Genomic DNA, 17,319 nt, shown 5'->3' on the forward strand with positions numbered 1-17,319 from the left:
GTACGCCCCGGTTCATCGCGCATCTTGTAACAGCCTTCACTTGCTCGGTGGTTATTTTCTCCACATAATGAACAGTAGAGACTGTTCATATATGTGTTCTTAGGAACCCTATCGGGTTTATTTTGATAAGGAGTTCGGTTCAGGTTGTGCAGTTGAAGTCTGCGCATGGGTTGATGTTGAGGTCTAGAAGAAACATATGGTTCAATACGAAAGTTTCTTTGGGTACGGTTTCCAGTAGGTACCCATTATGTCTGATGTCTTCATTAATTTGTGTGTGATAAGGGTTAAGATATGCCATCAGGTCAGTATATAGAGCAATTTTTCCTTGTTGCGCTGCTACGGCGATAAGTCTATTATAAGCTGTATTCACAATGGTGGAACTGGTGTTAGGTAAACTTTGTATGAGTCCAAAACAAGCCTCGGAGTTAGAATAGGATTTTCGCAAATCTCCTTCAGGGAATATCCTAGCTGCTGCGGTAGCAAGTTCCATGATATGACTTTGACCTCGGTTGATAGTCGAGTTTTGAGAGATTTTGAAACATAATAATTCTTCTTTAGCTCGTTCCGGTTTCATAGTGTTGTCATGCATCAACATGAGTTTATGATAGATACCGCCCACATTATCTCCTTCTTGGATGAGGTTTCTCAGCATACGGTGGGCTGCTGAGGTGGTGGAGAGCAGCATCCGTTCTTTAAATTCATCTTCAGAGAGATTGAGTTTTTCTTGAGCAACGTTCATGGCGTGAATCCATTCTGTGATAGGGGGAGAGGATCCTCCATGATCTCCAGAGAAACGTTGTCTGCCTTGAGGAAAAAGTTTGTTTGCTTCTACTTGACGTCCAACGGTTAGTAGGGTAGGAGTAGGTGAGAAACGTGTTGGGCAACGTATGAGTGGATTATACATATGGAAACTCAAAGATTGTCCATGGAGAGTTTCTTGGAGTTCCTTGTTAGACTTTTCAATTTCAGTTTTCAATTGGGACTCATTGACAGAGACATGATCTTGAAAGGCTTTACATAAATCAGCAATGGGTATTCGGTCAGCAGAGGATTTAGAAATATCAAGCATCTTGTTGTAATTTGTGCCCATGTGGACAACAAATTTTCCCAAAGGGTTAACCAAAGTTTTAGAGATGTCATCTTGTCCTAGTAGATTGCGTAGAACTTCTTTCAGCTCTTCTTCAGTTAAGTAGACAGCTACATCCTCAGTATAGGATACTTCTTCTTTATGTGTGCTGGGTTCTGATATAGATTCCACACTGGAGGTTTTAGAAGAATGCTTTGATCCTTTATTAAAATGCATCTTACATGAAGGGTTTTCTGTGTTTTCTAACCTAGATTAATTTTTAGTACTGCAAAGCAGCGAGCTTAATTGTTAAATATGTGTTTTAGGTGTCACAAAGAAAATGATGTTTGATTTTTGTTATTCTAATACTAATTATGTTATGCAATATTATGGTGTTTCTAAATTTTCAAGAAAATTCTATCTTTTATAAAGTATAAGTTATATTCCTAATAAATAGGTGCGTCAGACGTTATATTGGCCGTGTTGACTTAAATGAGATTATATATATATTTTTAAGTTTAAACTATCTGTATTGTATTAATATTTACGCCACGTTTTCTCTCTAATCTAGGGTTTATGTTATGTAATCCAATAGATAGATATATATATGGTTAGTTGGTTAAGTACAATTTTATTGAATCCTTTATATTTAGTACAATATGTGTATCTGAAATTGTGTTCTTTTGTGTTTCTATTTTCTACTATGTGTAATATTTGTGTATTTGTGTTCTAGTATATGCCTTTAGATATATGATGATGTAATGTGAGCAGCACTGTATTCATGTATAAAAATCTGTAATATATTGAAACAATGGTTGAGTAAAATGCGGAGTTTAAAAGATATCAATATATAAATGGTATAAGATTTTGGGTAGCCCTGTATGGGTATGCTGTATATGAGGACTTAGTGTACGCTTCCATAAAAAGAAAATTTAAGTTATAATTAGTACTCAATGGATATATGAGGGATTAGGTTCTGCCTCAATATAAATATTTATATATTATGGTTAACACTGTATTTGTATAAAAGGGCTTAGTGTACGCCTCTATATAAAAGTGTATGTATTATGGTTAGCACTGTATTTGTAAATGAGGGCTTAAGGTTCTGCCTCTATATAAAAATGTATAAATTTGAGTTAGCACAGTATGGGTATATGAGGGCTTAGGTTCTGCCTCTATATAAAAATGTATAATTAATATTAAGCACAGTATAGGTATATGAGGGCTTAGGTTCTGCCTCTATATAAAAGGTATAAATTAGTTAGCACTGTATGGGTATATGAGGGCTTAGGGTCTGCCTCTATATAAAAATTATATGAATTGTAGTTAGTACTGTATGATTATGTGAGGGCTTAGGTTCTGCCTCTATATAAGAATGTATAGATTATGATTTGCCTATATGACCTTTAGTTGTTGGATAATTTTGCCTTTTAAAGAATTCTTTATATGCCGGACTTTCTAGTATTAATATTCTATGTGCTTATATCTTTTGCCTTGCGCTGTATTAGTAATATATCGGGCCTTTATGTGTTATATTTATGTGCTTATATCTTTTGCCTTGCGCTGTATTAGGAATATATCGGGCCTTTATGTGTTATATTTATGTGCTTATTTCTNTGGCTTTTTATAGTAAACCATGATAGATTGTTCTAGAACATTCTCGAAGCTGGTGCGCTTGTTTTTTGGCGCTGCTTGATAAATTATTCTAGAACTTTCTTGAGAAAAAAGTTCTCTGACTCACGTATTCGGTGCGTGCATCTTTTCTTCTAGCTGGTTCTAGAAGTTTTAGATGTTTCCACGATCTTTTACCCAGGATTGTTTAAACCTTGAATCTCGATAATTGATGATGTGTAAACAGGCTAGATAGTTCTCAGATCCAAGGCCAATTATATCTTTATCATCAATTATTAATTATACAGAGAAACATAGTTAGAATTAAAACTTGGGGTTTTACAGGGTTACCCACAAAGGATGAGTTTCAGTGTACAAAATGTCTGTTTTCTAATATTCCTGATTCCTTGCTAATGTAAACTTATTTATTACTTTGCTAAATCATAAAATAAACTATTAAAAGACTAAATTCAAGGCAGAAGACTAAAAACCTTGGGATCATCTTATATTTAAAGTCTTCTATATGCAGTCTCACTGGTTTTGGGTAATCATGTAAATACTTCATACAGAGGGGTATATGGATAAGACTTCAGAGACGACTGTACAAATCATTCTTATTCTTTTTTCTCTTCTTTCTCACATTCTTGGGTTCTGGAAACTTATTTTCTAAATTAGTTACTTATTAGCTTGTTGAGGTCGTCATTAATGTAACTTCCTGTGCGGGTAAACCTGTATTGTAATGTATACTCATCATAGGATGGACATTGGGCAATGGACAACCATTGTAAACTATGAACAATGTTATTAAGTTTAAATGAATTTTAAGTGTTTTGTCACAAACTTGGGTTTTCTAATCCCTATATATTTGCAACCTGTAGATCTTATATATTTTAAACTATGAATCCTGTGAGATTAAATAATCTACTAAAATATCAAAGGTTTAAGGATTACTAAAGTTGAGTTTATGGCAAAGACTCAGTTCCTTTAGCAACTTTACTAAAAAGTGTTTTCTACAGCAATATTAATAATCAGTGCAAAGGATCTGCATGATTTTGGCTTCCTGGACCTGGATCTGCAATAATATGTGGATCCAAGGATCCAGATTCAACCCGAAACTGCAACAACAAAATGTACTCTCAAAATCCAAATCTAAACTGTTAATCATAAAAACTTCCCGATCTCTCAATAGTTTATCAAGTCTTAGGTATAAAATAAAGAAACATACAATATGAAAATTCCGCTATGTTAAGAAAATTCAGTAAACATATCAATATAGGATCTAGCTAAGGATAACACTTTAAAAATGTTACACTTATTTGTAATGAAGAGGCAGCATCTGACGCAGTTTAATTTTGATGTGTTCCAGGGGAGAAAGTAAGATCTGTTGAAGATATTCGTAGATTTTTTAAAATCTTGAAGCAGCTGATTTCTAAATGTAAAGCCTCACGTGGTCTGGTAAAGGAGACATTATCAGCAGCGTTGAACGGTCCCCTTCTCAACCACATTAATGGACCCATCAAGGTAAAATACTCCCTTCTCAACCACATTAATGAACCCATCAAGGTAAAATACTCCCTTCTCAACCACATTAATGAACCCATCAAGGTAAAATACTCCCTTCCCAACCACATTAATGGACCCATCAAGGTAAAATACTCCCTTCTCAACCACATTAATGGACCCATCAAGGTANCCACTCCCCATCTAAAACTTTCACCAAATCCCCACCCTACAACCACCGCACCACACTTCCCCTTTCAATAATTTTTTGATTTGATACTCCAGGATGATTCATTATTGGGCTTTGTTTTGATTGTAATGTTATCTGTTAGATATTGATTGAACATTTATTATTTTAATTTGAGTCATCAAATATCTTCAGAAGCAAACCTGGCAGTGCTGATTATAGAATTTTTTCAATCAGTAATATAAAAATAAAAATATTCGTGTTATTTTTAATTTGTGTTTTAAATTTTTGGGTTTCTATTACTAGCGAGGGGCGCATATTTTTCAAACCCCTCACCGCCCTCTCTGAAAAATAATTTTTGTCCAATTTGATAGAATTGGTTTAAATCAGAAAACACATAAAATTCTAGGTATTGTTTAAAAAGGCTAAAATTCTTTAGTTATTATAGCTTTGTTTGAATATAGACAATAGGGGCGGACATAAAGATTCCCAATTACCTATAAATTGATATACGGCATGTAAAACTTATAGTAAGATGACCCATAATGTGACATCTGGCTAATAGCGCGCCGGTCAGAATGCTCAAAGTCAATTTTGACCACGGAAATGAATTCCATGCCCCAATTTTTCTGTAGTTTGATATATCGCTTGCTACTTTTGTTCTGAATTAGTCCAACTCAAATTAAAAATATTTATTTTTTATTTTTTCTTAAATGCGTGCGCGCGGGGACTTGAGGCACCAGAGCGCAAATTTTTCAGGGATTTCTTGTTTAATCGCGTCTTGATGCAATTTTTTAACAAAAAGCGCGCGCGCGCACATTTGTTCCGATCTTTTTGAAATTGCATTTTGCAGTTACAATACATATTAGTGAGTTACCATGCAAACAATCAGCGTCCAATGACAATGCTTAGTTATGTTTAACCAAGGTTTAAATTTTCCGGAGAGTAATAGGACTTTTTTTAACTTTTGTTTTCAAATCTGGTAAACCACTTACAGATTAAAACATCTCTCATTTTCACCATTGGCGTTTGAGATTTCAGTGTGTTTAACAGGATCCAGATCCAGGAAGCCAAATTGCTACGGATTCAATCTGAATTTCCGAGAATTTCTGGGATTTCTCAGACATGTATCAAGTTTTCCATAGAAACTCATTTTCTGTTAGAGGTTATCAAGAAAGAGTCTCGCGCAATCCTTTCTGCCAAATTGAAGTCTAAGCAGAGACAAAAGATGAATTACTGATTTTTTTTGAGGAAACATATTCTTATTTAAGTTTGAATCTTGTGTTTGTTTAGGAGTACATGGAGAGACTGTACACAGATGAGGATAAGAGTAATGTACTGCAATTGTTTGTAAATATTACAGATTTGGTTCCCCAACATATGGGGCAAGTTGTTAGACTGCTTAAGGTAAACCCATATATCTATTTGTAAAAAAAAAATTTGGAAATACTGCATCGAGAAAAGGGAATTAGGAAAAAAAAATTGTTATTCTTATTACAAATTTTGTTATGTTGGAAAGAAATCGCCCTTTAATTTAATTTCTAACTAAACCATATATCTACAATACCCTCCCCATCCCTCATGTTCAGATTAGATACATTCCTCCCCCTTTCTAAAAAAAATCAACACACAGTAGGGTGAATAAAATGTTTTCTTCCATAAATTGTTCATGTTGTTTGATACCAAAGAATATTTTAGAATTGTCATATGGCGTCATATTTCAGTAAAATTGATCTTAAAGTAATACATTTTTGAAAAAGATATTGTTTTACAAAATAAACAGCATAAAGTCTAAAATATCTAATATAGTTTATGGTAAAAGACATTCAGAACTACAGGGTGTCCCAATAAACATGGGAATTCAGTGACGAATTTGATATCGTTTTTTCAAATAATTCTTTGATTTAGTATAGTGATACCTACTGAGAAAGCTGTAATCTGTAAGAGTTTCGTCTGCTATGTCCAAATTTTGTTTGTTTATGTTAATTGACTGCATAAGGGTGTACTTAGTAAAACAAGAAAATTGCAGTATACAAACAGAGTAAACTTGTCCGTCTTCACTGTTCATCTTTCGGAGACATTATAGACACATCTTTGCAGTCTTTTACCCTTTTCATAAAATAATATTATGGCCTTAGACATCAGGTATTACACTGCTAATTCATAACAAAGACGATATCGAATTCGTCCTGAATTCCAATGTTTATTGGGACACCCTGTATTTGACTGTTATGTATTTAATATTTTTGTAACAGGTTTGGTCTGTTGATGAGAATGAAGTAAACCATTTTGAGCACGCTATGCTGCAGAATATGATGAAGATGTTGAAGAACCTGAGCATGAACTACTTGAAGCAGGTGGGCGGGGGTATCGAGGTTGACCTGCTGGACTACCAGGAACTCCCTCTCATCCCAACCAGGGAGGAGCTCGTCAACTTCTCCAACAATCCTGTTCAGGTTTGTTAATTCAAGACTTTTATTTTTGATAAGCTTATTACTTATTTTTGATAAATTACAATAAAAGGAATAAAAAGGTTTGGCGTTTTTTTTTGCTAACCAAATTTGGTTACTAACATACTGGTAACTAAACTAAAAGACAATTATTTTTTTTTATTAGATCCTGAAAATTTGCCTTGCAATCGAAATTAAAGAAAATAAATATTGCTCTGAAATATGGTTGACCATTAGCAGAGATAGCTTCTTTTCATTTTTCTGAATATCAGATTGTCAATTTTTATTGTTGTTAACAAACTTTTAATTATAAAAACTGTTGGTAATTAGTCACCTATTTGCCAGGTTACCAAATTGTTAGTTACCAATTTGTCAGGTTACCAAATTATTAGTTACCTATTTGCCAGGTTACCAAATTGTTAGTTACCAATTTGTCAGGTTACCAAATTGTTAGTTTCCCAATTTGTCAGGTTACCAAATTGTTAGTTACCAATTTGTCAGGTAACCAGATTGTTAGTTACCAATTTGTCAGGTTACCAAATTGTTAGTTACCAATTTGTCAGGTAACCAGATTATTAGTTACCAATTTGTCAGGTAACCAGATTATTAGTTACCAATTTGCCAGGATACCAAATTGTTAATTTTCCAGTTACTATGTTTTTAACAATTCCTAAGCTTTTAGAAACAATGGATGAGTATTTATTCCTGAGGTTTTCTTGAAATATCTTTTATTTTTCAACCCTTTGAAATGAACCTTTCTCCTACTTTCATTTTCTACTTCATTAGTTAGGGACCTAAATAAATGATATTCAGGGTAAACAGATGCATTTCTGAGTCAAAAGTTAATATTTAGAAAGAATTTGTCCCTTTACGGACTAGAGTAGGGTATAGTAGTGTAGAGGAGTACATGATTAATATTTAGACAGGATTACTCCCAGTACGGACTAGAGTAGAGTATAGTAGTGTAGAGGAGTACATGACTATTATTTAGAAAGGATTACTCCCAGTTCGGACTGAAGTAGGGTATAGTAGTGTAGAGGAGTACATGATTAATATTTAGACAGGATTACTCCCAGTACGGACTAGAGTAGAGTATAGTAGTGTAGAGGAGTACATGATTAATATTTAGACAGGATTACTCCCAGTACAGACTGGAGTAGGGTATAGTAGTGTAGAGGAGTATATGATTAATATTTAGACATGATTACTCCCAGTACAGACTGGAGTAGCATATAGTAGTGAAGAGGTGTACATGATTAATATTTAGACAGGATTACTTCCATTACGGACTTGAGTAGGCTATAGTAGTGTAGAGGGGTACATGATTATTATTTAGACAGAATTACTCCCAGTACAGACTAGAGTAGGATATAGTAGTGTAGAGGAGTACATGAATATTTAGACAGGATTACTCCCAGTACAGACTGGAGTAGGGTATAGTAGTGTAGAGGAGTAAATGATTAATATTTAGACAGGATTACTCCCAGTACGGACTAGAGTAGGGTATAGTAGTGAAGAGGAGTATATGGAGACCTACACCAGACTACAGAGAACGGATGGGTTCCATACACTCTGTGTAGGAATACAGTAAGTAAATTAGTCATATTTAGTTTTTATTTTGTTGTTGTTATAAAAACTTGTTTTTTAGAGAAGTATTTATGATAACGATTAGAGATTATACAATAAAAATAACTGTAATTTTACTCTAAGCAAGTAACTTCTTTTGAATAGAATTGCATTCCTGATTTAACTGTCCCTTTAATTAAAGAGAATTGCATCCCTGATTTTCACTGTTTCTTTAATGAAAGAGGATTGCATCCCTGATTTTCACTGTCCCTTTAATTAAAGAGAATTGCATCCCTGATTTTAGCTGTCCCTTTAATTAAAGAGAATTGCATCCCTGATTTCACTGTCCCTTTAATTAAAGAGAATCGCATCCCTGATTTACAACGGTTTCCTTTAAAACTGAGTCTTTACAAAAAGGTATCTTAGATAAGCTACAGAGAAAAGTAAGGAAATTATCAAAATTCAGCACTTTAAGGAGATCTATCTATCTATCAACGTTGCTCAGTTAAACATGTAAAGGGCACCGTTGTGAATCGGAAATGCCTTTTTGATGGGTCACTTACAATTACAATTACAATTACAGTCCCTTTTTGAGGGTCACTTACAATTACATTTACAGTCCCTTACAGATGGGTCACAACTAAGCAAATATTTGGTGCATAGGAAGTTCCTGAAGGGTGAGCTGGATCACCGTGAACTGAAGGTTTACAATATTGTTCAATTCCGAGGTCTCACACTGTCCAAGTCCTCCAGGATATCCTTAGCCCTTGAAGTACAACCTTTGATGAAAGTCAAGGTTAGGTTCAATATCTTCCCCAATTCCATTAATTTATTTCTTTTACAAGTAAAATTATATCTAATTTGCAAAATTATATCTAATTTGCAAAATTATATCTAATTTGCTAAATTATATCTAGTTTTGCAAAATTATATCTAGTTTTGCAAAATTATATCTAATTTGCAAAATTATATCTAATTTGCAAAATTTTATCTAGTTTTGCAAAATTATATCTAATTTGCTAAATTATATCTAGTTTTGCTAAATTATATCTAGTTTTGCTAAATTATATCTAATTTGCTAAATTATATCTAGTTGTGCAAAATTATATCTAATTTGCAAAATTATATCTAATTTGCAAAATTAGATATAATTTGCAAAATTATATCTAGTTTTGCAAAATTATATCTAGTTTTGCAAAATTATATCTAGTTTTGCAAAATTATATCTAGTTTTGCAAAAGCCACTATTAAAAGTAATATACATAATAATAGAACTGAGTTTTTGTAACAAGTTCTGATTTTCTAATTCTTATATCTTTGCAACATAATGTCATTCACCTATAAATTCTGTTACATCAAACAATCTAAGCTTGAAATATCAAGGCTTTTACACGTCAGGTTGCTAAGATAAAGGAATTATAAAGTTTGAGTTTGTGGCAACAACTCAATTTCTATAAAGTAGTAATCTCTGTTTGTTTGTTTGTTTGTATGTCCGAACATAACTCAGAAACCCCTTTTTTGATCTTCCTCAAATATTGGCTGGGGAAACTCGTTAACCGCGGGAATTTGTTTGCTTCCAGACAAAGCTGGGTTTTCAATACAGGAACCCCTTGACCTACTTTGATTGGAAAACTATTTAACCACAAAATATTTATAGATTTCAGACAAAGCTGGGTTTATAGTATATATAAAAAGTAGTTATCTTTGTTTGTTTTTGTTGTGTTATGTCCGATCATAACACATGAATCTCTTGACCGAATTGACTAAATTTTTTATTGGGAAACCATGAAATTTTTTGTTTTGCAAAGTTGGGCGCCTAAGCTAGTTGAGTAAGAACACGAACAAATAAATGCTTTAAAGTGCAAACATGGTAGAAGATGAAATATCTAGGATCTGAGTATCTCCCGTCACCTAATGACAGGAAACCTGTTGTGTATCACCGTCAAGGGGGACTTCTCCGACCCGGTGTGGCCCAAGGTCTCCGTCCGGCACACAGAGACCTTGAAGAGGGAGAACACTATTCTGGTGGAACTACTGACAGAGCACAACCAGGACTCAACCTTCTCCATCATGAGACGGTTACTAGGGAACGATGGCAAGGCAATGATGGCGGAGTCTCCGTCCTTCTATACGTCCTTTGGTCCTGTTCTCTCAGCTCTGCAGAAATATGAGATTAAAAGTTTAGAACTGAAAGATATTATTGTCAGGTAAACATATTTTTACTATTTAATATTCTATTGTTTAAAACATAATTAAAGTTAAAAAAGATTGGTTTGTCCGATCCCAACTGTTCCCTTTAAACCTTTGTTTGATTAAGGGTGAATACGATGTTCTTATTTTCCAGCTAAGGAAATGTATAATTGATGGTTTTCAGAAAAAAGTAGCGGATTTATTTTGTGGGGAGAAGAAAATTAACAGAATTCGACACTTATTTTGGATAGAAACGATATCTTCCTTTTTTTTACTCATGGTAGATTTAATTGTATATTTTTGTACCTGGTTATTGACTACTTCTAACTGGATTTAATTGTATATTTTTGTACCTGGTTATTGACTACTTCTAACTGGATTTAATTGTATATTTTTGTACCTGGTCATTGACTACTTCTAACTGGATTCCTTCAACATATTCCATTATTAACACATATTAAATTAATACATCAGTTTATAGCCGTAACTGTATGTTTGGCTAAAATATTAAATGTTATGCTTCCAATGAATATTTTTGATAGGTGTGAAAGAGATACTACTGGGCCCGAATATCTTATTGAGAACAGAATAAACCTGACAAGATTTGTACCTTCGTTGATACCTACTGAGAACCCCAAATACAAGGTAATAATGTTCATATCTTAGTTTCAGGTCGATATTGTAGACTCATCTTTTGTGAATAGTCAATGGTCATGTATCAGCTCTCTACGTCTTAAGATCCAAAATGGGAAAAATTGAAAGTTCTGACAAGTTTGAATCAAATGTTGTTCAAAAAAGTTTTTTTGAAGAAATATCTTTGAGATGGTTGGGTATATTATTCCAAGATAATGGAAGGAATAAAAAGGAAAACGCTTTAAAAACAATACTGATGAGGACGGGTTTCAGAGGCTGCAGGAGTGTAGTAGAATATATATTGACGAGGATGGAAAGGAAACTGCTTCAGTTCATGACTTTCTTGATATATTGGACACTGTTCCAACACTAGATTCATCACAGAAGCAGGTATTATTCCTACCTTTCCTACCTGTCCTACCTGCCCTACCTGTCCTTCCTATACTACCTATACTACCTGTACTACCTGTCCTACCTTTCCTACCTTTCCTGCCTTTCTTACCTGTCCTACCTGTCCTACCTGTTCTACTTGTCCTACCTGTCCTACCTTTCCTACATGTCCTACCTTTCCTACCTGTCCTACCTATTCTACCTGTCCTACCTTTTCTACCTTTCCTGCCTTTCTTACCTGTCCTACCATTCCTACCTGTCCTACCTGTTCTACTTGTCCTACCTGTTCTACTTGTCCTACCTTTCCTACCTGTCCTACCTGCCCTGCCTGTCCTACCTGCCCTGCCTGTCCTACCTTTCCTACCTACCTGTCCTACCTGTTCTACCTGCCCTGCCTGTCCTACCTGTACTAACTATACTACCTGTACTACCTATCCTACCTTTTCTACCTTTCCTACCTGTCCTACCTGTCCTACCTGTACTACCTATACTACCTGTACTACCTGTCCTACCTTTTCTACCTTTCCTACCTGTATTGCCTTTCTTACCTTTCTTACCTTTCCTACATGTCCTACCTTTCCTGCTTTTCTTACCTGTCCTACCTTTCTTACCTTTCCTTAAAGGGAGTGTTCACGAAAAATGAAAGGGGTATAAAATGCGATAAAAAAGCGCTTTTGATCGCTACAAATCTTACTTCTATCTGCTGCGTCAATCAGGAGAAAATTGTTAAAAACGACTTATACCGAAGAAAGTAGTGTCCATTGAAATTTAGAAAGATGCAACATTCAACTCGGATCGTAAAAAAATTTATTTAATTCCAAACAAATCATTCAGATATTACAACCTATAGTCATCGATTATTTTTCGACGCATTCGTAAATAGTTGATATTTCATAACATTTGTATTTTTCATGATCTGAGAGTTACATTTTTTCCTGTTTCGAGAATTTTTGATAATGAAGACGACATTTTCATATTTTCCAGGAATGTTCGAAAATCCAGCGCCAGTGAAAATTAATTTAAAAAAACAAAATCAAAAANAGAGTACACACTCCTTGACAGTGCAGAGTACACACTCCTTGACAGTGTAGAGTACACACTCCTTGACAGTGTACACACTCCTTGACAGTGTAGAGTACACACTACTTGACAGTGTAGAGTACACACTCCTTGACAGTGTATACAAAACAAGGAAATCTCTGACATTAATGATCAGACTAATGGTGAATCGGACATGTCACTCTATAAATTTAGGGTTCCTTGTTATTACGTCTGCAGAATCTTTGATAAATATTCCCTCTAAATTTTATTTTTATCTCTAGGGTATTCGTCACGTTTTGACCAACAAGGTTGGAATAATCCAAGGTCCCCCTGGAGCCGGGAAATCATATCTCGGAACCAAACTGGCAGAGATCCTGCTGAACCTGGAGAAACCCTCGACTCGTCCCATTGTTGTGATCACGTACAAGAACCATGCTCTGGATGAGTTTCTCAAAGGACTGCTGGAGAATGGAATCTGTAGTTTAGATGAAATGTGCAGGTCTGTAGTAGTGTAGATCTGTAAATCATGAAAATTTCTTCAAAAGAATATTCTTATATATATATTCTGATTTTGTAATTACTTAGTCTTACCCATTGTCGTAGACCTTAGATATTTCAAGTTATGAATTCTGTTAGATCAAATAATCTAAGTTTGAAATATCAAGGGTTTACACCATCAGGTTGCAAAAGTATAGGGGTTAGAAAATCGATTTTGTGTCAAAGACTCAATTCCTTTATAATTCTCTAATAATAACTATCGCAGAATAGACACGTCCCTGCTTTGTAATAGAGGGTTTGAATAAACACCCCATATTGCAAACAGACTTGAGCACATTTTCTTCAGAAACATAATGGAGGAAATTGTATAGAAATAAAACGACGATATCGCATTTTTGATAAGATAAAGGTTTAAATGGTAGCGTTGTGAATCGGGAATTTTTTTTTTTTAAATGAAAGATCACTTGAAGTTTTAACATCAGTCCTTTCAAATTAAATCCATATCACATTGTGTTGACTGTTCTACTCAAGAATGGTTTACTAATTGACGCCGTGTAGAATTACGCCACGCTACATTCTCATGTTTATAGGGACATGTTTATAGGGACATGTTTATAGGGACATGTTTAGAGGGACATGTTTAGAGGGACACCCTGTATTCTTGGTTATTTCAGAGTTGGTGGAGGATCTAAAGAACCTGAGCTAGAGAGCTGTAATATGTTCAAGGTTATGGGTCGAGGCCGGGCTAAAGACATGGAGGCTGCCAACACACACAGGGATATCATGGAGACCAACGACCTCATTGGAGAACTCTGCTCCGAGCTGAAGGTTGCTGTTCAAGAACATGGAGCTGATCTTGGACTTAAACTTCAAGATATTGTAAACTGTTTGGATGAAGAACAGTTAGTTAGATTTCTAATCCACGAGGAGAACAATCAGGAGAAACTGAAGAAAAATATCGAAACTGCAATTTTTGACTGCCAAGGGGGAAGTCTTCATGATATATGCAATGGTAAGAAATACAATAATTCAGTTCTAACTGGTTTAGTTCTAACTTAAACCTCTTAGTTCATAATTTGATTTTATAAGGGTAAGACAAGTTATGAATTAGTGAATATGCTTCCTTGATAACCCTTTAAGAGACTCCGGGACTTTAAGCATTTTTTCTAATGACCCTTCACGCAAGCATAACAATATTTGTGGTTTCTATACACATGCACATTTCTACGACTCAAAGAAGTTCGTAGTAAGATTTTGATTCTACTGGAGACCACCAGAGGGATTTTATTTTCAGTGGAGGGGTTTGAAAAAATGCTTTTTACAATTTAAAACTTTACGCAGGATGATTTACATTCCACTGGAGGGATTCAGATATCTTTCCAGGGGGTTATACTTCCACTGGAGGGATTCATTTATCCTTCCAGGGGGTTTATAATTCCACTGGAGGGATTCAGATATCCTTCCAAGGGGGTTATAATTCCAATGGAGGGATTCAGATATCTTCTCTAGGGGTTTTTAATTCCACTGGCGGGATTCAGTTATCCTTCCTAGGGGTTTATAATTCCACTGGAGGGATTCAGATATCTCTCCTAGGGGTTTATAATTCCACTGGAGGGATTCGGTTATCCTTCCAAGGGGGTTATAATTCCACTGAAGGGATTCAGATATCTTCCCTAGGGGTTTTTAGTTCCAATGGAGGGATTCAGATATCTTCTCTAGGGGTTTATAATTCCACTTGGGGGATTCAGTTATCCTTCCTAGGGGTTTATAATTCCACTGGAGGGATTCAGATATCATTCCTGGGGGTTATAATTCCACTGGAGGGATTCAGTTATCCTTCCAAGAGGGTTATAATTCCACTGGAGGGATTCAGACATCCTTTCTAGGGGTTTATAATTCCACTGGAGGGATTCAGATATCCTTCCTGAGGGGTTATAATTCCAGTTCAAGGATTCAGTTATCCTTCCTAGGGGTTTATAATTCCACTGAAGGGATTCAGATATCATTCCTGGGAGGATATAATTCCACATTCCACTGGAGGGATTCAGATATCCTTCCAAGTGGTTTGAAATTCCACTGGAGGGATTCAGTTATCCCTCCTGGGGGTTTATAATTCCAATGGAGGAATTCAGATATCTTTCCAAGGGGTTTATAATTCCACTGGAGGGATTCATATGTCCTTCCTGGAGGAATATAATTCCACTGGAGGGATTCAGATATCATTCCTGGGGGTTATAATTCCACTGGAGGGATTCAGATTTCCGTCCTGGGGGATTATAATTCCACAGGAGGGATTAAGTTTTCCTTCCAAGGGGTTAATAGTTCCACTGGAGGGATTCAGAGAATTCAGATGTCCTTCCTGGGGTGTTATAATTCCCTTGGAGGGATTCAGTTATAATTAATTCCCCTGGAAAAATATCTGAGTCCCTCCAATAGAACTACAAACCCATAGGAAGGATATCTAAATACCTCCAGTGGAATTATAAACCCCCTGTAAAGATATCTGAATCCCTCCAGTGGAATTTTAAACCCCCAAGAAGGATATCTGATCTCCTCCAGTGGAATTATAAACCCCTTGGAAGGATATCTGAATCCCTCCAGTGGAATTATAAACCCCTTGGAAGGATATCTGAATCCCTCCAGTGAAATTATAAGCCTCTAGAAAGGATAACTGAATCCCTCCAGTGGAATTATAAACCCTCTGGAAAGATACACCAAGGAAGGATAACTGAATCCCACTGGTGGAATTATAAACCCCCTGGAAAGATATCTGAATCCCTCCAGTGGAATTATGAACCCCTAGAAAGGATATCTGAATCCCTCCAGTGGAATTATAAGCCTCTAGAAAGGATAACTGAATCCCTCCAGTGGAATTATAAACCCCCAGGAAGGATATCTGAATCCCTCCAGTGGAATTATAACCCCCCTGGAAAGATATCTGAATCCCTCCAGTGGAATGTAAATCACCCAGCGTAAAGTTTTAAATTGTAAAAAGCATTTTTTCAAAACCCTCCAGTGCAAATGAATCTCTTCCGGTGGTCTCCAGTGGAATCAAAATCTTACTACGAACTTCCCTGAGTCCATTTCTACTGCATAACGAAATTATCAAAATTAATCACGCTTAATCGACAGTAGGTTTAAGGGTACCGTTGTGAATCGGGCATTGCCAATTGGCATCTTTGCATGGAGGGTCACTGGAAATTACGCTTACAGTCCCTTTAAGAGGACTAACTATCCCACATTCAACACTTGTTACGCGAGCCATGCTGCGTTCATAAAGTCTATGTGATGCCCCTGTGAATCTCTGAGTTCTCCCTGAGGATCTGTACAGAACGTATTGTAAAAAACTAGTTTTAGAAGCTGTTTCCAGTCCGACTACGCATGCGCAAGTTTTCTGCGTGGAAGCGGGCAGATTCTACCTTAGTATATATTCGTGTTTCATGTAAAGATCGTCTATTATTAAAACCGTGTGAAATGCTAGGATCACTGCGGTAATTATGCTTATATTTATATGAATCTTGCTTATTTATGTTCGGTTATGGTTGATATCTTATAATGTAATGTATTGGTTCCTTGCCACAGTTTTTTAATGCCTGAGTTGATTTATTGCTGTGCTTGTATGATTTATCACTCAATGCTTTTTCTGTGGGCTTATAAAAATTATTTAGATTGAAGACTCAGAGAAATAAACGTTCGGAACCTTATTATCATCCTTTTGTTATGGAGAGCGTTGAGAGAAGGAAGTCTTACAATCCTGTCCAGAGAAATACCACTCGGTACTTATAAAGTTTCATTAGGTCTTTAGGGAAATCGCTAAGTAGCGAAACATTCAATCGCAACCTTATAGGGTACCGGTTAATTTATAAAGTTTGAGCAAAAAGTTTCTCGTTGCCGCTATATTGCCTGAATTGGAAAATATACGGACTGACGTAGGAACAAGCTTACAAGGAAGCTTTATTAAATTGAGATCTTTCAACAGTCCTAACTCTTATCATTTATTAGATTTATATCTAGTAAATTGAGGAGGGACGTCTAATTGAATTTACAAACTGGATTCGTTTCTCGTTGTCAGTATATTGGCCAAATTGGAAAAATATAGTGAAGGACCGAGCGAACAAATTCTAAGTTATGAAATTGGATGTTAATGGAATGTTCATAATTGGATGATTGGATGAAAGCAGTATACC

The 17,319-nt window shown here is 35.5% G+C and overlaps 1 protein-coding gene across 2 annotated transcripts in view; it reads left to right on the top strand.

Annotated features, from left to right (window-relative positions):
- The window catches only part of LOC111709808 (NFX1-type zinc finger-containing protein 1), a 29,183-nt gene extending 14,845 nt beyond the window's left edge, over positions 1–14,338 (top strand). The window contains exons 2-11 of one of the 2 annotated variants that reach the window (XM_023483719.1): positions 4,044–4,366; positions 5,658–5,771; positions 6,620–6,820; positions 8,286–8,401; positions 9,044–9,176; positions 10,271–10,587; positions 11,113–11,215; positions 11,477–11,593; positions 12,916–13,133; positions 13,807–14,338. In XM_023483719.1, the coding sequence (XP_023339487.1) occupies positions 4,044–4,366; positions 5,658–5,771; positions 6,620–6,820; positions 8,286–8,401; positions 9,044–9,176; positions 10,271–10,587; positions 11,113–11,215; positions 11,477–11,593; positions 12,916–13,133; positions 13,807–14,191 (2,027 nt within the window). In that variant the 3' untranslated portion in view covers positions 14,192–14,338. The remainder of the gene's footprint in view (positions 1–4,043; positions 4,367–5,657; positions 5,772–6,619; positions 6,821–8,285; positions 8,402–9,043; positions 9,177–10,270; positions 10,588–11,112; positions 11,216–11,476; positions 11,594–12,915; positions 13,134–13,806) is intronic. The other variant, XM_023483720.1, reaches the window with a different exon arrangement.
- Positions 14,339–17,319: the final 2,981 nt, after the last annotated feature.

Source organism: Eurytemora carolleeae, unplaced genomic scaffold, assembly GCF_000591075.1.
Source record: "Eurytemora carolleeae unplaced genomic scaffold, Eaff_2.0 scaffold1001, whole genome shotgun sequence".
Lineage (NCBI taxonomy): Eukaryota > Metazoa > Arthropoda > Copepoda > Calanoida > Temoridae > Eurytemora > Eurytemora carolleeae.